This window comes from Homarus americanus, unplaced genomic scaffold (assembly GCF_018991925.1).
Source record: "Homarus americanus isolate GMGI-L3 unplaced genomic scaffold, GMGI_Hamer_2.0 scaffold25483, whole genome shotgun sequence".
Classification (NCBI taxonomy): Eukaryota; Metazoa; Arthropoda; class Malacostraca; order Decapoda; family Nephropidae; genus Homarus; species Homarus americanus.
Window position 1 is genome coordinate 4,373,995 of NW_024726235.1, and position 25,337 is coordinate 4,399,331.

The 25,337-nt window shown below is 45.2% G+C and overlaps 1 protein-coding gene across 3 annotated transcripts; it reads right to left on the minus strand.

The window, feature by feature from the left end:
- Nucleotides 1-15: 15 nt before the first annotated feature.
- Nucleotides 16-25,130, minus strand: LOC121865456 (probable G-protein coupled receptor Mth-like 4). 3 transcript variants are annotated; one of them, XM_042364897.1, is made up of 9 exons: nt 24,984-25,086; nt 19,208-19,305; nt 7,435-8,524; nt 7,019-7,097; nt 5,961-6,124; nt 4,549-4,693; nt 4,184-4,276; nt 3,959-4,040; nt 16-3,398 (listed from the first exon to the last, which is right to left on the minus strand). In XM_042364897.1, exons 3-9 carry the CDS (start codon nt 8,459-8,461, stop codon nt 3,297-3,299), a joined length of 1,692 nt encoding a protein of 563 aa, XP_042220831.1. In that variant the 5' UTR covers nt 8,462-8,524; nt 19,208-19,305; nt 24,984-25,086; the 3' UTR covers nt 16-3,296. The 3 variants fall into 3 exon arrangements, with proteins under 3 accessions (XP_042220831.1, XP_042220830.1, XP_042220832.1); XM_042364896.1 differs by lacking the exon at nt 19,208-19,305 and having other exon boundaries at nt 24,984-25,130; XM_042364898.1 differs by lacking the exons at nt 19,208-19,305; nt 24,984-25,086 and adding an exon at nt 14,028-14,213.
- Nucleotides 25,131-25,337: the final 207 nt, after the last annotated feature.

The window sequence follows — 25,337 nt, forward strand, 5'->3', positions numbered from 1 at the left end:
GCATATAATGATATAAACTATACTAGTGTTTATTAATCGATATATAAAATAAAATATAGTTTGTTGATTAATATATAAATTTATAAGTTTTTGGCCACACACATACACATGCAAACAGACGCACAGATGCACACACACGCACACAGACACACACAGACACACACACACACAGTTAAGTAAGTCACTGCTATCAAACACACTATTAACTTTACACAATATGGCACAAGAATTACTCCCCAACTTTACTTATATACACACATTAACACACACATTAACACACTTATTAACATATAAAATAATATATTTAATCACCATTCTAAACATATAAACACAGGTAATTAATCTTCATCTCTTCTAATTAACACATATTTACTGTGGTTAATATGTAGTTAACAATTGTAATCAATATATGTAAAGGCAGTGTGTTATTGCTTTAATAACAATTGTAAAATGGTTTACAGTTTACAGCATATATTATGGTTTATAGAGTACAGAATATATCGTTGTGGTTTACGGTTTACAGCATATATTGTCGTGGTTTACAGGGTACAGCATATATTGCCATGGCTTACAATTTACAAAATATATTGTCGTGTTTTACAATTTATAGAATATACTCGTATTGCCGTGGTTTACAATTTACAGCATATGTTGTGGTTTACAGTTTACAGACTATATTGCCGTGGTTTACATGGTACATAATAATATAGTATACACGGTTACAGTATATAATAATAATGGATGGTTTACAATACACTCGTGTATAAGATATATCACTATTATATATACTTCTGTGTGCTGAAAATAATATAAAAAATATACTGCTATATCTACGACTACTATATATTTAAGAAAATATATATAATTTGAAGTTAAAAATTAGTTGGTTATATTGTGCGTCATATCTTACTGATAATATGTTAAGTAGCGCCCCCATGTATGACCCCAGCGCCTCATGTAAGACCCCAGCCCTCCATGTAGGACCCCAGCCCTCCATGTAGGACCCCAGCGCCCCATGTAAGACCCCAGCCCCCCATGTATGACCCCTAATACCCCCTATGTATGACCCTAACACCCCCTGCATGAACCCAGTTCCTGTTGCATGAATCCTATCCTATTAAGCAAGTTGGCCAGTAAAAGAAAATGAAAATAAATGTATTATATTTAGGGGGGTGACTATTCTATTCTCGTTTTTCTTATTTAGGTTATGTTTAAATCAAGACTTTGGATCCCATTATTGTCTGCCTTTTCACTCAGTCAGTCAACCAGACCCTCATTCATCCATGCACCAGTAAGATAGTTTATGTGTTAGTTCAATAGATTTAGCTACATCAAACTAGGCTCACTTGAAGATTAACCCAACCTAACGCTTCTAGTAGGGTTGGGTTAGGTTAGGTTAGAGTAGATTAATTTAGATTACATTAGGCTACGTTAGGTTAGATTAAGTTATGTTTTGTTGGGTTAGCGTTTGGGTGGTTAATCTCAAGGTGAAATAGACTGGGGTCTAATCTTTGGTGATCCTTCAGCTGTTATATGGATGCAAATATCTCCTGGCTTGTGTGAAGAAGTCTTGGAAGTATCATATTTACGTTCTATCAATTAACTAGTCCAGATCCAATTTCGTGTCTGAGGGTTGGCCACCACGGCCCTCCACTCTTAACATTTTTGGGGCTATGTTTGCCAATCCTCCCAGAGTTTGTATATCTCCGGGACCACAGCTTTTAATTTTATTTCTCCATCTCAGTTTCTGTTTTATCCTGGAACTCGTACCTTCAGTTTTGCTCATCAAAAGACCTAACGTTCATAAAAAAAGGTGCAACAAAGAGCGACTAAGATGATTCCGAACTATGTCATCTCGGTTGTCCAAGTAGATTGAGGGCCTTGGGACGAATAAACCTTCAGGCAATGCACAATAGGGCAGATCTCACCGAAACATTAAATATCTTGAAAATGATGGGAAACGTGAACCCGGGTCACTTCCTTGTGATGTCACGCACCGTCAACACAAGGGGACTTGACATATAACTAACTACAAGCTCGCCAAATCATGCTGAAAGCTGGTAGACCTATGGAACGGTCTACCAGCCCAAGCTGAGGATTCAAGAACAATATTGGGTCTCAAAATAGTCCTTGGGAAAACTATCAAGAAGAATGGAGGGATCCTACACAGGCCATTGGCTTCCTTCCCTCGGCATGGTAACCGCTAGTGTGTGCCCATTAGGTAAATATCTATAATAGTTACCCACGCCATAAAATACTTCGTTTTCTGAAGGTGCCTAGATATGCACTTATAGAAAACGGAGTAGTTTATGGGATAGCTCACATATCTATACGTTGACTCTTAATTTTATAAGCCTACTGTATCTTTCTCACTCATCTCTCAAGGAACTGGTCATTTTGGATTACCTGAAGATTAGACATATTGGGAGTTAAGATTCGTTACAACGTCCCCACCAGTTTAAATAGAGAGTTAATATTTTGCTATTTGGACTTTAGATATACAGGTGTAGGTTACGTTGCCTTTCAACATTCTTGGTGAGTCATTATTTTGGAGGTAATGCCGAAAGTTGAATTGCATACCGTAAATATTCCTCGGAAAATCTGCTGAGTCGCCGTGTGTTGTCTGTTTACAACTGACCCGCTCAGTCCGAGTGTACTCTCACGTCCACTAAAAACTTAAAATTACACCATGACGCTTCAACAAAGTTTCTTTCATTGGTAGCACATATCAAAAGAAGTACTGCTGTTTAATATGGCATGAGGTCTGAGGAGCGGCGCCCCCGGGCTAGGAAATTAGGTAAAGTTAGGTAGATTTCCTTGGTTGGCTAAATCTATGTCACCTTGAAATTTCCTCATAGATGGGGATTTTCCAAAGAATATTAGGGTCAGATTTAAACATCACACCAAAATACTCCAGAAAAATATTTCCCTGTGTGAAAGGAAGGGGACGTTAAAACGAATTTCTGCCACATTAGGTTATTTTATATCAAGATTAAACACCCTAACGCTACCTGTCATGGTAAATATTTGTAGAGAGAAAGCAGTGCCAGTGTTTGGTCGTGTTGTGGTGATCATCGATATACTTCTCTTAAACATCCTACTGTGGTTTGCTCACCCATGGACACTGGTAAATGTGTTCTATATCTCTATCAACATCAGCTCTAACTTTGCTGGTTCATCCCGGACACACTACCCTACCCTGGGTCACTGAAGTCCTGTGACGAGTTGTTTTCTTCGCCCTCCTGACGCCAGTTATCCTTAGGGAGTGTTCGAAAAGGTTCCTCGGTGTTCAGTCCTTACGAAACTTTGTTCATAATCTCGGTGACATCCCCACCTTGGTCAGACGTAGATTTCCCCTCCACTGCTGTGAGCAGGTAAGGCCAGCCACAGTGAAACACCTATGAGAGATGAGGGAGGGTGAGTGATCATGACTACTAGCTGAGAGAGAGAGAGAGAGAGAGAGAGAGAGAGAAATTGATAGCCGTGAATGATGACTTATCTTAAAGCCGAACATAGAGTCACTGTTAGATGCTTGCCTCACATATCACACTACATCCATCAAGATGAATCGGTTCATTATCTTCTAAGTCTATAAGGGCGTAAGATGAAGAATCTTTTTCCTGCAGCAGTTCTTTGTATAGATGCACCTTAACAGTATCCAAACATCATCCCTACCCTCTTATTGACCTCAACATTTTACTTAAAGTACTTACACTGTTCACTGCCTTCTTTTATTGTGAGTCACTGTTTCTCAGACGTGTACGTCAAGACGCTGGCATCACAGGCTCCCTTATCTTCCTCTCCCACCACAGTTTCTCTCTCAACACCTTACACTTCTCCTCCATGAACGTCACTGGCCTAGGACACCACTACCCTAGAACAGTCATCACTGCCCCTGGACACCATTGCCCATTATTCCTGGGACATCTCACTCCCTCTACCCCTTACACAACCTTACCTTGAGGTCCCTCCTGAAGCAGATAGCGACGAGGAAGATGTAGACACCCTGTAGGCTGTTGATAGAGTCTAGGATGGTGGTTCTGTAATAGAGAGATGGTGTTGTACTGATAGCTCTCTCTCTCTCTCTCTCTCTCTCTCTCTCTCTCTCTCTCTCTCTCTCTCTCTCTCTCTCTCTCTCTCTCTCTCTCTGTACAGGGGCTCAGAGCTGACATGGATTACTTACAAGACGCTGCAATGGTTCATAGTCTGCCAGGCGATGACCTCCGTGATCCACACTCCACCAATGACGATGAACAACTTAGCGTACAACCAGGCGCTGTCAACCAAACAATAACATCATTGCATCATCTGGCAAGACAGAACGTTATCTGGCAACTAGCATTATATGGCAACTAACATCATCATATGGCAACTAACATCATCATATGGCAACTAACATCATCATATGACAACTAACATCATCTGACAACTTAATAAACAAAACCAAAAACCCTACCCATCTGTATTTTATGAAGTGTTCCTCCCCAAATATTTATCATGAACCATTAGTATAAAATTTTTACCTCCGAGGGATGACCACCATCTTACCTCAAAGTATGTTTATTACTGTCAGATCCCAGCTTGTACCTCTGTCTGCGTACTAAGATTACAACAGACCTCACGAAGAACGCTAAGTTAATGATCAGGAGAACCAGCATAATGCCATATTGGTAAAGCCATCTCGAGTGTTCGTCTGTGGGGGGGGGGGGGTTGTCATCATGTTCATGTTAGATATATATCATCGTGTTAGATATACCATCATGTTAGATAATATTTAGTCATCAGGTTAGTTATACCATCATGTTAGAACATAAGAACATAAGAAAATAAGGAGTCTGCAATAGGCCGGTTGGCCTGTGCATGGTAGCTCCTGTCGAGAGTTACTACCACTCTCTAGCATCCATGAATCTATCCAGCCTCCTTTTGAAACTTTCCAGAGATCCCGCACTTACTACAAAGTTGCTAAGCTTGTTCCACTCGTCCACCACCCTATTTGTGAACCAGTTTTTTCCTATCTCCCTCCTAAACCTAAACTTATCCAACTTGAATCTGTTGCTTCGAGTCCTATCCTGCTCGGATATTATAAGAACTTTATCTATATCCTCTTTATTGATTCCTTTCACCCACTTAAATACTTCTATCATATCTCCCCGCACTCTTTGTCTTTCTAGGGAATGCAAGTTTAGTTTCTTTAACCTATCCTGATATGGAAGGTTTCTAAGTCCCGGAATCATTTTTGTCATTCTTCCCTGCACCGACTCTAGTGAATTTATATCCATTCTATAATAGGGGCACCAGAACTGAACCGCATAATCGAGGTGCGGCCTAACAAGCGCAAGATATAGTTGCAATAAGACCTCTGCACTCTTGCTACTTACACTTCTAGATATAAAACCCAATACTCTGTTTGCCTTATTTCGAACATTAACGCACTGTTTTCTAGGCCGTAGGTCCGGGCTTACAAGTACCCCTAGGTCTCTTTCACAAGTCGACTTCTCTAGGTTGATGTTAAGGCTGTATACATTGACAGTATTTGTTCTTCCAATATTAAGTACGCTGCATTTGCTGGTGTTGAATTTCATTTGCCATTTTTCAGACCACCCCTGCAGTTTATTTAGATCCTCCTGTAATGCATTTGCATCCTGCCCTGAATTAATTTGCCGCCCTATTTTGGTGTCATCCGCAAACTTGCTTATGTCATCAGGTTAGTTATACCATCAAGTTAGATATACCATCATGTTAGATATACCATCATGTTAGATATACCATCATGTTAGATATACCATCATGTTAGATATACCATCATGTTAGATATACCATCATGTTAGATATACCATCATGTTAGATATACCATCATGTTAGATATACCATCATGTTAGATATACCATTTGTTAGATATACCATCATGTTAGATGTATGTGTTTCTGTATATGTATCATGTATTATGTATGTGTTCTTACCCGAAAACCAACAATTAGGTAACTCAAACTTGGGACGGATGAAATCGACTTGAGTGAGGTCTATGATGAAGGCAACCAGCGTGACGAGGAAGGGACAGCCCCATGCATAGAGACTGTACAGCAGGAACACCCGGTTACCCTCTCGGTGATCGCTGCATGGTGAACTGAGGGCCGCCAACATCACCCACCACAGCCGCCATCACCCGCCATCGTCAAGAACACCGAAAAGGAAAATTAAAAGCATAAATATTACTCAATTAGCTCATAAATCCCCCATTTATTTCATTATTATTATTATTATATATATATATATATATATATAATTTTTTTTACGGGGAATAGCCCACACGGGTACAGGTCATCGACCGACAAACGGGGGAATAAGAGTAAAAGAAATTGAAAATAGAAAGGATAGATTATATTAATCTACATCACGAAGATGCCGGAAAACCATCTTTTTGAAGTGAGGCAGATTGTATGAGTATGGAAACACAGAAGAAGGCAGAGCATTCCACAGTTTGGCTGTGTGAGGAAAGAAGGATGTACTATAACGGGTTATTCTAGTGTGACCGACATCCACAGAGAAAAGGTAGGCACCGCTGGCAAGACGAGTGTTACGAGCCCACGGCCTTGCCGGCGGTACACAGGATGCCAAATCCACCGAACATTGCCCGTTAAAGTACCTGTAAAAGAGAGAGAGTGAAGCAACATTGCGGCGAAGAGAATGGGAAGAAAGATTATCAACTAAAGGAGGAGAGTTGATAAGACAAAATGCCTTTGATTCCACCCTTTCTAACAGTTGGACAGAAGAAGAACCACCCAAGATATGAGAGCAGTACTCCAAGTTAGGACGAATGAATCCCTCATAAACTTGAAGCAACTGCTCAGGAGTGAAGTAGCTACAGCATCTGTACAGCATTCCCAGCTTTCGGGAGGCAGCTTAACAATGTTGTGGATGTGTGGCTAACTCATAATACTCATAAATCCCTCAACTAACTCATATTACTCATAAATCCCTCAGGTAACTCATAATACTCATAACCCCTCAAGTTACTCACCAGACTCGTGAGTAGATGTGGTAACTCATGACATTTAGCCAGAAGAAAATGGCCAGCACAGTCATCAGCATTATCAGGGCTGTAATGAGTAGATGAGTACAGTAGATTAGGCAGGTGAGTAGACCGGTAGAGAAGGGTGGTAGATTAGTATACTGGATAAGGATCTGTGGTAGATTGATAGATAAGGTGTGAAAGTAGATGAACAGGTCAGTCCTAGGAGCCGGGACAAAATTGGCATTAGCTGAAAAGGTTTAATATCTATTTGTGATACTCTGAAGGAGTTGGATATTCACCTGTAATACTCTGAAGGGGTTTAATATCTACTTGTGATACTCTGGTGGGGTTGAATATTCACCTGTAATACTGTGAAAGGTTTGATATCTACCTGTAATACTCTGAGGAGTTTGAATATTCACCTGTGATGGTACATTGTACACCGGAGAAGACTTCACGACTGGATTTGTTAACCATGATGGTGATGAAGGCGGCGATCATGGTGCTGATGAGGGAGAGGAGACAGCGATCAGTGTTCCGTTTCCTGAGCTCCGGCACGACTATGTATACGATCCAGGTGAAGGCGAGGCAGATACACGACAGACTCATCAACACGGGTATCAAGATTTCTTCCTTCCACGGGCATTCCCACACGAGTGACTCCTTATAGCATATATTCGCTATCTGTTCCACCTGCTCGGTCGCTAGGTCCTGGTTGTTCTCGATGCAGTATTCCTCCTGGGAGAACACCTCCGTGGCCAAGACTTCTCCCGTCTCCATCAGGGTGTATTGGTCGTGTTTGTATATCAGGAATTTCTCACACACGGGGTAGCCATATACCATGTGGACCTTGGGAGAAACTGTTGCTGGAAATCTCTGTTGCCAGTCTGTACTGTTATCTGTTGGAGTACAGTACATTCTATTCCATATATGTTCTCCAGGTGGGCAACATTTTCGTACACAAGTGGTTTTGCTGCAGGCTTGGATGTCTTTCTTCATCTGAATGACGGGATCCTCATAGCAGACCTTGGCCACGTACACAGGCTGAGGGGACTCGCTGGCCATTGTACCCACACAGTAGTTCTCGGTCATCTGGTATGAGTGGCCGTTTGGTGGGAACCAGAAGAGCTTAATTACATCGTTTTTCATCAGCATCATAAAAGTATCCTTGTCATTAATTTGGACATACTTGTAACTGTCACAAGGTAGATCAGTCCCCTCATCGTTTGCTATGTTCATGGCAGGAATTATCGTAGTCGTGTTAATGATGACTGGAGGGGCGAACTCAATGGTGGGTGTGTGGAGGCATGTGTCGTTAGCAGCGAGAGTAGAGATAGAGAAATTTATAGGGCAGCAGCGCGGCAAGTAGAGAGGTGAATTCTGCCCTGCCGTCCACCCGGAGAGAGACACAGCCATCATCACCACGCCCACCCACCTCTTAAGATACATCTTTGCCTTTGCTCACGACACACACACACTGCTTGATGAATGACTGAGTAGAAGTCTTGTACCCTGGGGGAGAAACATTTGTATAATATTAATAATATTGTCAACTCATCTTCGTCTGTACGTTGTGTACGACATAATGTTGATGTACGATGATTACTTTTCTAGTTATATATATTTTTTAACTTGTAGTCATAATATAGTCACAACATTGGGCGTTATAGATTTAATAATGAATCTTCGCTGAATCTGTGATGAATTATTATCTGTACCAGTTTGGTCACCATCCTATACCTACTGAAGCACAGAACTAACACGCACAATAACAACAACAACAAAAACAACAAAAACAACAATAACAGCAACATCAATATACAACACACACACAACAACAACAACATACAACACACTACAACATACAACAAACACACAATACAACATACAACACACACAATACAACATACAACACACACACTACAACATACAACACACACACACTACAAGATACAACACCCACACTACAAGATACAACACCCACACTACAACATACAACACCCACACTACAACATACATAGAGGTTAATTAATATATTGAGGGGATCAGTGTGCTATTCGTGTTGGTAAGGAAGATCTGAGGTACTCCTGGCTGGTTGATCACGTGTGTTGCAGTATGACAAGTTTTTCGCCCTTGTTTTGTGTTTCTTGTTCGGAGATGTTTGTGAGGTGTTACCTGTGTGTGTGTTGTATGTGATAAACTGTTTATTATTATTATTATTATTATTATTATTATTATTATTATTATTATTATTAGTGGTGGTGGTGGTGGTGGTGGTTGTGTTGTTGTTGTTGTTGTTGTTGTTGTTCTGAAATATTTATCTTATCGTAGTAATCTTTAACATGTCCATCATTCTCAGTATTGTTATTTTGTTATCATTTACAAATTTTACCCGATGGTATTAGAACAATTGAATATATATACATCACCAATATTATACTCGACCCTCTTCCCCTGCCCCTAGTCTGGACTGGTCTGACGATGTGTGTGTGTGTGTGTGTGTGTGTGTGTGTGTGTGTGTGTGTGTTTAATTGCCATGCGAGGGGGCTAGTTTATTGGGCACTCCCCTGCATCCTGTGCAAGGCCTAGCGCAAAAAGCGTTTACAGCGCCCAGCAGGGAAGCATGCAGAGTTCATGCTTGCCTATACTCATGCATTGTAGGGCGTAATCGCCTGAAGGACCATGGATTTCATCGACAAGTTACATATAGTGACAGGATGAGTGTGTTAAGGAGAATTCCCGATATAATACATCTGCTTATGGCAAGTCCCTAATAAGTCAAATGCCAAGCCTGTTTGCAGGAGGAGGGATATTGGTCAGGAGGAAGGGGTGTTGTTGACGGCTGTGCTGTGGTAGGATAGTGTGTGTGTGTGTGTGTGTGTGTGTGTCACGCGAAGAAAGACCTCACTGTCCTACACACACACACACACACACACACACACAGCTGCTGATTTTGATGAGGAGTTAATGATCAGACTAACACTTAGAAGTCACTGATTTGAACATTTATGCAAGCAAGATACTTTACACAGTCACAAAACAAGTTCTTCCTAACACGTTTTTTGCTTTATGCTTGTAATTACATGTTCATATAATTTTTAATGAGACAATTAAATGTTGTCTCGTGTTTATTTGATTATGAAGATTTTTTTATCCAGTGAGGAAATTTGATGTCGTCAGCCAGTTTTGTGTATTTGAAGCATTTACAATTTCTACACTTGTTGTTTTGGTCAATAATATGGATAGTTGTTATTGTTATTGATATAATTAAGACTTCTGAAACATATGCAACCATACAGGTTATTAGTTATTGCAAGGACAATAATGAAAACAGCCATACAAATATTTACAAACTTCCAATTATAGAAAACCGAGAAAAGTGTCGCTATAACTATGATAAAAAGATTATTACACTAGCTATAGATTATAGTCGATATATAATTCAAACAAATATGACAATAAGAGCATGTGGATACCAGAATTAATAAGACCACGCTGAGATACGTAAGATAATGATGCCACTTGCGGTTCCTATCTTTCTTTGAGTTTATCCAGTTTGTTTGTATAACCGACCCCGAACTGTAAACACTCTCCAGATCAACTCACAAGACACTTTAAAGAATAGGAAATTGTCTTAAGGGATTTTCTTAATTATAAATCTATCTTAATATTAATCTGTGCTTATTCATGTCATTCATGATGTTAGGAATTAGAATTTAATGTTAGGTTAACTTAATTCATCTCGCTTGGTCACGTTGCATCTCGTAAGTCGCGAGTACATTATTATTATTATTATTATTTTTTGCTGTTATTATTTTTAGTCCTTTCTTATTTTATTATTCTTATTCATTTCTTATTATTATTGCTTTCTTATTTTCCTATTCTTATTGGTCTATTTTATTTAGCGCGTTGAAAGCATTAACCAGTTCTTGGCGATGCCAGAAGGCGGTGGTGAATCATAGCGGGTAAACTAACACTTGAGCTTTGACGCATCTCCTCCTTGATGTCCTCTTCCTCCTCCTTCTCCTCGTACTCCTCCTCCTCCTCCTCCGCCTTGTTCTCATCCTCCCCCTTTTCCTCGAACTCCTCCTTCTCTTCCTCGTACTACTCGAACTCCTCCTTTCCTTTCCCCCTTCTGACCTCCTCCTCCGCCTTTTCCTCGTATTCCCCTTTCTCCTCCTCCTCGTACTGCACCTCTTCCCCCTTCTCCTCCTCCTCCTCCTCCTCTTGGCTGTGATGTCGTCAACTTACAACACATGTGGGGATATTTGGTGCCCACGATGACGATTGGTTGACGATAATGATGATAACGACGTTGATTGGTTGATGATAATGATGATAACGACGTTGATTGGTTGACGACAATGACGTTGATCGACGATAATGACGTTGATTGGTTGACGATCACAACAACAACAACGTGCGGTGGGTCTGTTGTTTGTTGTAATATTTTATAACAGAGAGATTGTGTAGAGGAGGAGGAGAGAAGGAGAAATAAGAGGAGGACGAGGAGAAGGAGGAAGAAGGAGGAGGAGGAGAAGGCGAAAGAGGCAGTGCAATACTGCAATAGAGAAGGAAGAGAGGAAGGAGATGACGGAGGAAGAAAGGCAATCCCAACAACTACAAACAAACACAACTACAACCATCGTGGGTGGTTGTGATGGACGCTGTCAGCAACAAGAACTAAACACACCCAAGACAGATAAGCCATAAATAACTTGGGAACCCTTTTATTATCTCTCTGTCTCTCTGTCTCTCTGTCTCTCTGTCTCTCTGTTTCTGTCTCATTCCCGTCCTGTCTCAATATCTAAGATTGCATGTGGTGTATCATTGATTAGACGTCAAGTATAATATAACACCGATGAATTTAACCTACCCTGTTATCTCCTCTTGTGTATGAACCTCTGTCCAATGTGGCAGTGAACAGTGATCGCATCCACCGTGCCAAGGCCTGATTGAACTAAAAGTATTCATTTCTTTCTCTGTATTTCTGTCTGTCTCTCTTTCTGGCTGTCTGTCTGTTTGTCTCTGTCTGTCTTTCAATGTCTCTCTGTCTGCCTGTCTCTCTTACAAAGATGGCGGATGGTGGAGACGATAAACGAATAAAAAGAAGGAGAATGCGGGAGGGCAGAAAAGAGCAGGGACCTTATAGAGAAGAGGAGGTGAAGGGGTGTTGACGTAAATGAAAGAGGAGGAGGAGGAAGAGGGGCTAGAGAGTAAGAAAGACAACAGAAAAGAGAGGAATAGGAGGGAAGTGAGGAGAGGGAAGGAGATGACGAGGAGGAGGGGGGGGGGCTTAATAAATGCAGGGAGATCTTTTCTGAAGTGGTTCTTGGAAGTGACACGGTTTGCTTATACAGTTTGTACTACTTTGAAAGTTTAAGTAAGTGGTGTGGTGGTGGTGATGCGGTGGTGGTGTGGTAGTGTGGTGATGTGGTTGTGGTGTTGGGGGTGTGATGGTGGTATGGTGGTGGTGATGACGTGATAGTGGTAGTAGGGTGGTTATGATATAATGGTTGTTGGTGGTGTGGTGGTAACAGTAATGTAGTGTTAGGGGTGTGGTGGTGGTGGTGTTGGCAATGGTGTAGTGAGGTAGTGGTGTGGTTACCAGAATCTCGTGTGGATATTTCGGCTTTAGATTAACATGAATTATTTTTTTCCCCTGGCCAGCCTCTTCCAAGGTTCTGGCTGCCTCACCAGACCAGGTATACCTCTTAGTGGATCACCTGAAGACTAGCCTCCCTAGATTTTTTCACCTGAGGAGTAATTACCCTAAAGCTAACCTAATTTAACCTTACCTAATCTACTTTAACCTAACCTAACCTAACCTAACCTAACCTAACCTAACAGAAATTCAACATGTCAGTCAAGTCAGTCAAGTCAGTCAGTCAGTCTGTTTGTTTGTACCTGGACACACACGTTGAGAAAAAAAAACAAAGTGCTTTTAGATTACAATATGAATGTAAGATATCCGCCATTATACCCTCTACCCTGTCGGCCCCACAACAGTGCCTTGGAGATGGTGTGTGTGTGTGTGTGTGTGTGTGTGTGTGTGTGTGTGTGTGTGTGTGTGTGTGTGTGGGTGGGTGTGTGTGTGTGCGCCATGGCCATGTGGGAGGAATTATCTACATTGGTGCTGCATTATACACCCCTCACCACCCCCATCATCACTATCAAGGCCAGCAACATCATCACCATCCCCCATTCACATACATACATACATACATGGACATGAGATCTACACTATGTCCATTCAAATGAGTCTTGCCCCCACCACCACTACCACTACTACTAACATTCTATAGCCACCACTGCCAGCATCACAACTACCACCATCATAGTGAGCATCATTCAAGCTAACATCATACCTAGCCACCACTACTACTAACGCCACTATAACTACCATCATCACAACCATCACCACTATTACCACCATCCTAGCCACCACTAAGCCACTACAACTACCATCATCACAACTACCACCACCAAAACTACCACCATCCCGGCCACCCCCATGTCAACCAACACTATCCAAACTACCACCATCCAAGCCACCACCACCACCACAATTACCACCATCCTAACCACCACCAACAAAGCCACCACCACCATCCCAACCACCACCACAACTACCACCATCCCAACCACCACCACAACTACCACCATCCCAACCACCACCACAACTATCACCATCCCAACCACCACCACAACTACCACCATCCCAACCACCACCACAACTACCACCATCCCAACCACCACCACAACTATCACCATCCCAACCACCACCACAACTACCACCATCCCAGCTACACAGATTAAGGTAGAGTGTCAGATGCTTTATGTTTTCTGGTGTCAGTCAGTGAGTCAGTTAGACAGACAGACAGACAGACAGACAGAGACAAACAGACAGAAAAACAACCAGACAGACAGCCAGACAGACAGCCAGCCAGACAGACAGCCAGCCAGACAGACAGACAGCCAGACAGACAGACAATTTCACAGTTACGTCACCTACATTTCATCATCTCCTTTTGTTATGAATCTCCATTTACGTTCTTCACTTGTTTTTTTTTTTGTTTCCTAACCATTATCAACATTCTTTCCTTACTCGTACGCCATCTATTCTTATTTTTCTTTTCATTTTCTTGTTGTTTTAGTTGCAGTTGTTGTTGTAGCTGTTGTAGGTGTTGTAGCTGTTGTAGGTGTTGTTGTTGTTGTAGTCATGACGGCGCTGCAACATGAGAACTTCACTATACTCAAAATGTAAACACGTTGGTTATTATCCTTTATCATACATTGTTTGTTTTTATACAGTAAGGGTCTCTCAATGTTTTTATTACATCAACATTTTCCTCACTTGTTGATGTATGAGGTCTGCCACAAGTGAGGACAATGTTGATGGGGGGTAAAGTAAATTTTGTCGTCTTCATGATCTCTATGAACATCTAAAAGGTAGTTGTATATATATATGTTTCTGAGACACCCTGTACATCATAGTCCCTCCTTCTCCTACCTGTCACTCAATATACTTAACAACACTCAATACACTTAACACACTCAACACACCCTTACTGTCGTCATCAGGGTAGATACAACACGCAACATCCCTGTCAAATTCCTTCAGGTTCCATCACACACATACGATCTGTTGTCCCAGACTGTTGATCATCTTGCCACTGAAGCAACACACTAGAAGGACATATAAACCTCACTCGTACCCAAAACACGACCCACTTCCCCGTCAGTAGACTTTCTCCCCTAATAGACTATCTCCCCTAATCCTTTCACTACCAGGATGCCACTTTTATTATTTTATTTGGCTAACGCTAGACGATTTTATTCAGCACAGAGAGAGGCCCCCGTACATAAGTGGTTAAACACGGTCTGGTGGCACTTGACATTATCAGATGCCTAAAACGCTATGCTATAAAGAGACACACTTGTACAGGGGCGACCTATATACTTCTGTTCACTTGTCCTTCTTTCACTATATTCAATTCACACAACCACTGGCCCCCCTCAGTCACACTCTCCCAGCATTCGTTTTTGAGAAGACGAGCATAAACACGAATTGTTTTTCCTGTTGGGCGCTGTGATGTTGTTGAGCTTTGCCTTGTGCAAGATGTAAGGAGGTGCCCAATAAACTAGCTGTATGTGTGTGTATGTGTGTGTGTGTGTGTGTACGGGCATCAAATTCAGTATGGTGAAGCAACATGGTGGTTGTATGTGCATGGTGTATACTATAACCGCTCATACGAGGGATATTGGTTTGTCTAGAGCACTTTGTAGTAATAAGCGCATTAAAGTAATTTCATCAGGATCAGTATTCTCCCAACCTGACTTAGATCTGTAATAACAACGAAGAAGCGTGGTAAGAGAGTATAGTAGATGTGTATGGTACAGTTGTATAGGACGTATTAATAAAATAAACATGGTAGCCTTATAAGGTGTATGGTAAATATACTTGGCAAGTGTGTATAATGAATGATGTATGAGGCACAATCAACTAACTAGAAGGGTGTGTAAAGGAATGTGTGGCACTCAAGGTCGCTATAGTGAGTGGGCGACACACACACACACACACACACACACACACACACACACACACACACACACACACACACACACACACACACACGCATCGCATATCGCACGCACGCACGCACGCACACACACACACACACACACACACACACACACGCACACGCATGCACGCACACACACACACACACACACACACACACACACACACACACACACACGCACACACACACACACACACACACACACACACACACACCATCTGTGAGGGAATTACTACACCACGTGGAGGTCTCTCATAACACCATATCTGTGAGGGAACTACTACACCACGTGAGGTCCCTCCTAACACCATCTGGGAGGGAGTTACTACACTACGTTTTTGCTGTTCAACACCTACATTAATCTGTTTGTTCACTGTATGTTCCTTTACCTTTCTCTAACGAAGGCTTTTGTTAAACCACCAATGTATGTAATAAGTCATTTATGTCCAATGTATATTTTCAGCCTTCGGGCTGCAGAACTTTTTCAATAAACCGTCAATTATTATTATTATTATTATTATAATTATTAAGATGGGACCACTCTGCTTCCTTATGCTCATCAATGATGCCCTAAGAGAAACCCCTGCTCGCTGGAAATATGTCGACGACTCCACCATTGGGATCAGCGTCAACAATTCTGCTCCCAACTATACCGCCCTTCAGGATTTATTGAACAGTCTCCAAAACTGGGCCACCAACAACCATGTCACCATCAACCATACCACATCTTCATGGTTACATGCACATCAACCTCTCCTCCGACATTGTCCCTACCTCCTCCATTACTCTAGGTCCGGAACACACTCCAGGTTGTAGATTCCACGAAGCTCCTCGGCGTCACCATAGACAACAAACTAAATTGGAAAACCACACGTCAGTGAAGTTGTCAACTCTCCAAGAGCCCCCCACCTCCCTCCGCCGACTCCGTCCTCGGAGTTCCTGCACACGAGCTCCTCAGTGTTTACACAACATTCATATTTCCCAAGTCATTTATGCCTCCCCCATTCGGTCTTCCTCCCTAAATGCCACACACAAACGAAACACTCTAGAAAAGTGCAAAGAGGGCATGCAAGATTATTCTCTCCCCTTCCTACTCCACATATCAAGAAGCGCTCAACACACTGACTCTTTCGACTCTCACTGACCATCACCACGACCTCATCTGCAAATTTGGTAAGAAGCTTCTACACCATCCCCGACACCGGCTCCTACTACCACCTGAGATCCCTTGTCCGAGAATTGCTGTTCGACACCACAACCGCATCCAGCCCATACGTGCACGAACTGATCGCTATAAGAACAGCCCAGTCCCAACCATTGTAAAAATTATCAATAACTTGTAATAAATCAGTGTATTCACTCCCGGTAAACACTGCTCCTTACACTGTCACTATGTTGAAATGAACTGTAGTTTGAGCTGATCCCCATCTAAGTTACTATATGTCTTATTTGTATCACTTATGTTACTTGTATATTATTTGTAATTCGTAACCCATTCCCCAAATATGTAACTGTATATTTTCAGCCTTCTGGCTGCCAAGCTCTTTCAATAAACCGTTAATTATTATTATTATTATTATTATTATTACACACACACACACACACACACACACACATATACACAAAGAGGCTGACAAACCTTATTTCTTCAGTTAAGTAACACAAAGGGAGAAAGTCTTGAAGGGTATCGTTGACACACTTGTTGATTGACCCGAACCACTGACTCACTGACACGTGTGCCGAACTACTAGTACAACATCACAACACTAAAGGCCTCTTGTTCCATCTGTTTCACATCACAACATCTTCTCTTTCCACGTCAAATATGCTTTGTTTTTTTCAGGTTTCGTCACCACCATCTGTTGCTGAGTAATACTACACACACAAACACACAAACACGAGTAGGTTAACATTAATATTTTCTATGTATTTGTGTATCAAGTAATGAATGTCTTGGTGTGAGGGAAAGAATGACTGTGTGTTGGAAGACTCGTCGACGCAGGTGTGTGTGTGTGCGTCTGTGTGGTCACTGAATGTGGTGTGGTTTACGTCCAGCCAGGTATAAACTTTCTCTCCCTCACTCTCTCACTGTTTAAAGTCGGTAGGTTCCTGACCCCTTCCCTCCCCCCTTCCCTTCCTTCCTTCCTTCCTTCCTTCCTTCCTTCCTTCCTTCCTTCCTTCCTTCCTTTCTTCCTTCCTTCCTTCCTTCCTTCCTTCCTTCCCTCACTCCCTCCCTCTATCCCTCCCTCACAAACATACACCCTTCCTTCCACACACACACACACACACACACACATATGACGGATACAGGATTCACACATCTATCTTACACTGGACAAGGTTGGGGGCGAGAACACAGGTGAAGGTCAGAACGAAAATAAAGTCACAAGAAAAAAAATCATATTTTATTTAAATATCATTAACAATTAAAGTAATAAAACAAGTTAGGTTAGGTTAGTTTAGCTTAAGTTAGTTTAGTTTAGGTTAAGAGGTTTGGTTAGGCTCTGTCACTTTTTTTCCTGCGACTTTTTTCCCGTGACTCTTTTCTGTGACTTTTTCTCTTACCTTTTTCTGTGACTTTTTTCCTGCGACTTTTTTCCCGTGACTCTTTTCTGTGACTTTTTCTCTTGCCCTTTTCTCTTACTTTTTCTGTGACTTCTTTTTCCTAGATTCTACACTGGGATGCACACAATCAGGGGCAGAGTGATACCAACCTCGGACTTACTCAATGTGCGTCAGTGCTGCGTCAAATCTTTTTATCTCAGACAAGGGGAGATTGTTCGTATTCTTTCCTGTGGACGCCGAGGGAAAAATTTATATAAAAAGACTTGTATAAAAAGGTCCCTAGCGACCGGAAAATTAAATCTATGAGTCCTATATATTCGAACAGGGAGATCGCCTTTGCACGAATAATCACAGGCCGGGGAGTTGTGACTAGCATAGTGTGTTAAGTACTTGAGAACATCTAATACGAAACAACCTATATATAGCAAAGGACTGCTAACACGGGCGGAGAATTAAACGAAGAATACGGGAGTCGGGGGAGGGTTTTTTCATAACCTCAAGCTGAGTGTGGTGACTAATGGCAAGAAAGCGTCATATGGTACTGTTGGGGTCAAAAGTCTTGAATATTTGACAGTATTTGGCATGTAAGTACCCGAAGATCTTAGGTATTAAGGAGAGTTTTATCCCATTTTGTGGTTCAGGCTGTACCCGTGACAAGCGGGGTACCAAAGGGCATCAGGACAGTGTATTGTGGCCGTTGTTGTTTGTTTCATAAATGATAGCAAAGGGAAGGTGGGGGGGGTGGGGGGTGAATTCTAGGAAAAGGATGTCAAAGGTCAGAAGATTAGGGTGCGGGGGTCAACTACTGAGAGAGAGAGAGAGAGAGAGAGAGAGAGAGAGAGAGAGAGAGAGAGAGAGAGGTTTAGTTCTTATTCTAGTAGACAGAGAGACAGACAGAGACACAGACATGCAGACAAACAGACAGACAGACAGACAGACAGACAGACAGGCAAACAGGTATTCAGTTAAAATCATCATGTGCAAAAGGTTTACCTCAGGAACAAAAAATATTACTCAGCCCAACTCAAGTCCACACCCAACATACCTGAAGGTGCGCCATAAAAACTGCGTCAGTATGAGCAATCACTATCGTCAGGCACTTGCTCACTTCCTTCCAACTCACAGTCACACGTTCATGAGTCTCTGTTACAGGAGAACGTGCGCTTGTCTTGTATTGGTTTATGGAACGTAAGAATAGTTTGTGATTGTAGGGGGAAGGAGGAGGGAGGGAGGGAGGAGGGGGGGCTCTTTGTTAATAGACGTGGAGGGGAGGGAGGGAGAGAGGAAGGGGAGGAGGGGGTCTTTTTGTTAATAGACGTGAGGGGGGAGGTAGAGAGAGGAAGGGAGGAGGGGTCTTTTTTGTTAATAGACGGGAGGAGGGCTGGGCGGGGTGGCAGGAGGGAAGGGGGCTGTTTAGGGTGAAGCATAAGTGTACCCATTCTCGCGCCCCCAGTCCATGCAGCATTATAGAACCTGTACTCTCGCCTCAGCTTAGTAATAGCCTCGTCAGCATCCCCTTTATCTCACTCCTGTTCGAAACTGTACCCAACCCGAATGAGATACGACCACGACATAGAGGAGAGTCATAAGCGTAAAAGGAGACTGAATTCTCTTACGACCGAGGTTTTGAGATGTAACACTTAAGTGAGACCAACACTTCATCTCGCTTAATCCGTTCAGCTAATTTCACTCTCGGGATGTAACGTGATATATAAGTCCCTGTTGCCCCGAGACAGATGATCCAGTCTCAGAGATGACATAATGATCTCTTATAATGTACAGTGAGATGATGCACACTATTAACCTTTGTAAAAACCACACACACACACACTTCATATCCCCCTCCCACACAGCCACACCCTTAATACACACACACACACACACACACACACACACAGTCTCAACTATCTCTCCACTTTTAAGTCTCTGAAACAACTAAACAGCTCTCAAATCATCTCACACGCATCACCGATACGATCTAGCGCATGTCATGTTACACCATATACTTTTAGAACCAAGCTTCGGCACATTATAATCTGGTGGAAAATATGCGTCCTTGTCTGGCTGCCTCATCGAATTAAGGTCTGCCGTCCAGTCAAATTAGCCATGGCGTCGGGAGGTAGTGGTGGTGTTGGTGGGGGGGGGAGGACGGAGGAGGTAGTGGGTGGTGTTGGTGGGGGGAGGACGGGAGGAGGTTGTGGTGGGGGGTGAGAGGACGGGAGGAGGTTGGGGTGGGGGTGAGAGGACGGAGGAGGTTAGGTGGGGGTGAGAGGACGGGGAGGTTGTGGGTGGGGGGAGGACGGGAGGAGGTTGTGGGTGGGGGGGGTGAGAGGACGGGAGGTTGGGGTGGGGGGGGAGAGGACGGGGAGGTTGTGGGTGGGGTGAGAGGGACGGGAGGAGGTTGTGGTGGGGTGGAGGACGGGAGGAGGTTGTGGGTGGGGGGTGAGAGGACGGGAGGAGGCAGGGGTGGGGGGGTGAGAGGACGGGAGGAGGTCAGGGGTGGGGGGGTGAGGAGGATGGAGGAGGTTGTGGGTGGGGGGAGAGGACGGGAGGAGGTTAGGTGGGGGAGAGGGAGGACGGGAGGAGGTTGTGGTGGGGGGGAGAGGACGAGGAGGTTGTGGGTGGGGGAGGACGGGAGGAGGTTGTGGGTGGGGGGAGAGGACGGGGAGGAGGTTGTGGGTGGGGGGTGAGAGGACGGAGGAGGTTGTGGGTGAGGGGAGAGGACGGAGGAGGTTGTGGGTGTGGAGAGGACGGAGAGGTTGTGGTGGGGGTAAGAGAGGACGGGGAGGATGTTGTGGGTGGGGGGTGAGAGGGACGGGAGGAGGTTGTGGGTGGGGGGGGTGAGAGGAGACGGGAGGAGGGCTGTGGGTGGGGGGAGAGGATTGGAGGGAGTTGTTGGGGGTGGGGGGGAAGAGGACGGGAGGAGGTTGGGGTGGGGGTGAGAGGACGGGAGGAGGTTGGGGTGGGGGTGAGAGGACGGGAGGAGGTTGGGGTGGGGAGGAGAGGACGGGAGGAGGTTGTGGGTGGGGGGTGAGAGGATGGAGGAGGTTGGGGGGTGGGAGGTGAGAGAACGGGAGGAGGGGGTTGGGGGTGGGGGGTGAGAGGGACGGGAGGTGGTTGGGGGTGGGGGGGTGAGAGGACGGGAGGAGGTTGTGGGTGGGGGGGGGAGAGGACGGAGGAGGTTGTGGGTGGGGGGAGGACGGGAGGAGGTTGTGGGTGGGGGGGGGAGGATTGGGAGAGGCCAGGGGTGGGGGTGAGGAGGACGGAGGAGGTTGTGGGTGGAGGGGAGAGGGACGGGAGGAGGGGTTGTGGGTGGGGGGAGAGGACGGAGGAGGCTGGGGTGGGGGGTGAGAGGACGGGAGGAGGTTGTGGGTGGGGGGGTGAGAGGACGGGAGGAGGTTGTGGGTGGGGGGGAGAGACGGGAGGAGGTTGTGGGTGGGGGGGGAGAGGACGGAGGAGGTTGTGGGTGGGGGGGAAGAGGACGGGAGGAGGTTGGGTGGGGGGGTGAGAGGACGGGAGGAGGTTGTGGGTGGGGTGGGAGGGACGGGAGGAGGTTGGGGTGGGGAGGAGAGGACGGGAGGAGGTTGTGGGTGGGGGGTGAGAGGACGGGAGGAGGAAGTCAGGGGTGGGAGGTGAGAGGACGGGAGGGAGGTTGTGGGTGGGGTGAGAGGACGGGAGGAGGTTGTGGGGTGGGGGTGAGAGGACGGGGGGAGGTTGTGGGTGGGGGGTGAGAGGACGGGGAGGAGGTTGTGGGTGGGGGGGTGAGAGGACGGGGAGGAGGTTGGGGTGGGGGAGGAGAGGACACGGGAGGAGGCTGTGGGTGGGGGAGGAGAGGACGGGAGGAGGTTGTGGGTGGTGGGGGGTGAGAGGACGGGAGGAGGTTGTGGGTGGGGGAGGAGGACGGGAGGAGGTTGTGGGTGGGGGGGGGTGAGGAGGACGAGGAGGTTGTGGGTGGGGTGAGAGGACGGGAGGAGGCTGGGTGGGGGGGGGTGAGGAGGATTGGAGGAGGTTGTGGGTGGGGGGGGTGAGAGTGACGGGAGGAGGTTGTGGGTGGGGGTGAGGAGGACGGGAGGAGGTTGTGGGTGGGGTGAGGAGGACGGGAGGAGGTTGGGGTGGGGGGGTAGGAGGATGAGGAGGTTGTGGGTGGGGGTGAGAGGACGGGAGGAGGTTGGGGTGGGGGGGTGGGAGGACGGGAGGAGGTTAGGGGGGTGGGTGAGAGGACGGGGAGGAGGTTGTGGGGGGGGTGAGAGGACGGGAGGAGGTTGTGGGTGGGGGGTGGGAGAGGACGGGAGGAGGTTGTGGGTGGGGGTGAGAGGACGGAGGAGGTTGTGGGTGGGGGTGAGGAGGACGGAGGAGGTTGTGGGTGGGGTGAGAGGACGGGAGGAGGTTGTGGGTGGGGGGGTGAGAGGACGGGAGGAGGTTGTGGGGTGGGGGGGTGAGAGGATGGAGGAGGTTGTGGGTGGGGGGGGTGAGAGGACGGAGGAGGCTGTGGGGTGGGGGTGAGAGGACGGAGGAGGTTGTGGGTGGGGGGGTGGGAGAGTCTGGCATGGCGGTCTAAATATAAGATCCTCCAACTCGGACTTCCCACCAACATTGAAAAGTTGCTTGACAACTTTCTTGACGGCAGAAATGCCAGACTGGGGGTAGGACAACACACAGGAGACCTTCCCACTCATGATCGGAGTCCCTTAAGGGAGCGTCCTCTCCCCCACCCTATATATTATCTACAAGTGACACCCCGCCTCCCACTAGAATAGGTAACGAACATATTATGTATGCAGACGACATCACTCAAATAACAACACATCAAGGAAAATCACGAGCGTTACAGGTCGACAACACCAGGCGGGAATTAGAAAGGGTAAATAATTACGAAAAACAATGGAAAATCCAAACCAGTCTCCCGAAATTCACAGTAATACCCTTATGCAGAAGGAAAACCCATCCATTAGTAACCAATAATGCCCAGATAGAATACAAAAGCAGAGGCACCCTCCTGGGCCTGCATATATCCACGACGGGTTACTCCCATCATGTCCACACCAGGAAGGAAAAGGCAAGAAGAGAGCTGAGAAAACTATACCGCTTTAAAGCGCTTCCTGAGATAATAAAACTCCGCCTGGTGACATCATTTATCGCACCGTTATTAAATTACCCAGCAATACCTCTTCATACTATGAGCACCTCTCAAATATTAAAATTACAGGTGGTCCAAAATGAATCCCTAAGATTCGTCACAGGTGAATGATATCCCTTCACCAGAACCACAGCCGAGATACATAGAGACCTGAGAATAAAACCCATCAACCAGCAGCTGCACACCCTGGTCAGGAGAATCTGGCAAAAGATAGAACGATCAGAGCAAGAACTCCTTCAAAGACTCCCACCAGATAGCGACAACAACCATACATGGTTCCCAAAAATTTACCAAATCTCAAAAGGTCCATTACCACCCCCGATCTATACGGCCAGACAATAGACAACCTCCTCAGACCAGCACCCGCCAGTAGGGTCGGCGGAATATGAAATAAGGCCCTTAAAACACCCATATGTGGGACAGGGTAGGATGTCTAGTGCCTGTACCGACAGACAATAACTAACCCATGACACAACCCTAACACACTATTAGCTTAGCTAGGCAGTCAGCCCGCCCTCTCTTACCTCCTCCTAAATTTCTTCAATTTCCGAACTATAACTTCCTTCCCCCACCTTTAATCTTCATTCACCTTTCCTTTCTCTCTCTCTAAAAAAAAAAAGAGGTAGTGGGAGATGGTGAGAGGACGGGAGGGAAATGGTGAGGAATGTGAGGAGACTGGTTGCTGGGTTGATTGAAGGTTAGGGAGGAGAGTTGGGTGATGGATTGTGGGGGAGCTGGAGAGGGCTAGGGGGGCGCTGAGGAGGGCTAATGATGAGCTGGGGAGGGCTAGGAAGAGCTAGGGAGGAGCTGGGGAATAAATGACTCAGGGGTGTAATATAGTGTAAATATTTATGATAGTCAAAGATAATGAGGGTGAATGCTGCTTAGATGAACCCCACTCACCACCATCCCACTCACTCACCACCACCCCTCACTTACCACCATCCCACTCACTCACCACCATCCCCTCACTACCACCATCCCCCTCACTAACCACCATCCCCCTCACTTACCACCATCACCCCTCCTCACCACCATCCCCCCACCACCATCCCCTCACCACCATCCCCCCACTCACCACCATCCCCCACTCACCACCATCCCTCCCCACTCACCACTATCACCCCCCACTCACCATCATCATCTCCATCACGTCTACACATGATGATTCACTGCGTTTAATTCATGTACCGGGATGGATGAATTAAATTAAAAACCGGGTCCCCAGAGAGATGCAAGACTTCGGGGAATTGGTTAAAACAGCCCGGAAACGGTTGGGAGCGGAGGGCCGTGGTCACCAACCCTCATATGTGAAGACGTTACTTTGACTGATGGAGACAAGATTTATGGGATCACCTGAAGATTAGCTCCCCATTCAGTTTATTTCATGTAATGATTTAACAACCAAACGTAATTGTAACCTAACTTAACCGAGATTGCACAGTTGTAATTAAAAAAAAATGATTGCTAATTAATTAATTTAAGTCCACCTTTAATTTAAATCTACGATAAACATGTTCATGACCTAACATGGTGATGGTCTGTGGGTTTGACATCCTGAGACACCGTAACCTGTGACCTGTTGATTATGACTTGTGAACAAATGTAAAAAGTAAATAAGACCATTGGGAATATTTTTTGTAAAGTTTGGACAGCTATAACATGAAAGTCATCCTCCTCTTACCTGGCCTTGTGAGCTGATTGACTACTTAAGCGCTCCTCTGTTCACAACCTCTCTTCCCCGCCGACAGAGCGACACTGAGATGAAAGGCTCAATGCTTATGGCCCGCAGTCTGAGCGCGAGTCTCTCGACGTTGCTCATACCTAACGTAACTCGTCTCAACCTAATATAACCCAATCTAACCTCATTCAACATAACGTAACCCAAACTCATAACCCCTGGTAGCGCTATAAGGTGTTTCATCATGAGGTGAGATAAACTGGACAGGGGGATGTTCAGGGATAATTTCTGCTGCCTTGGTTAATATGTATACTGTATGTTGATACCAGAAAAGGTCTCTCCACTGACTCACCCCAC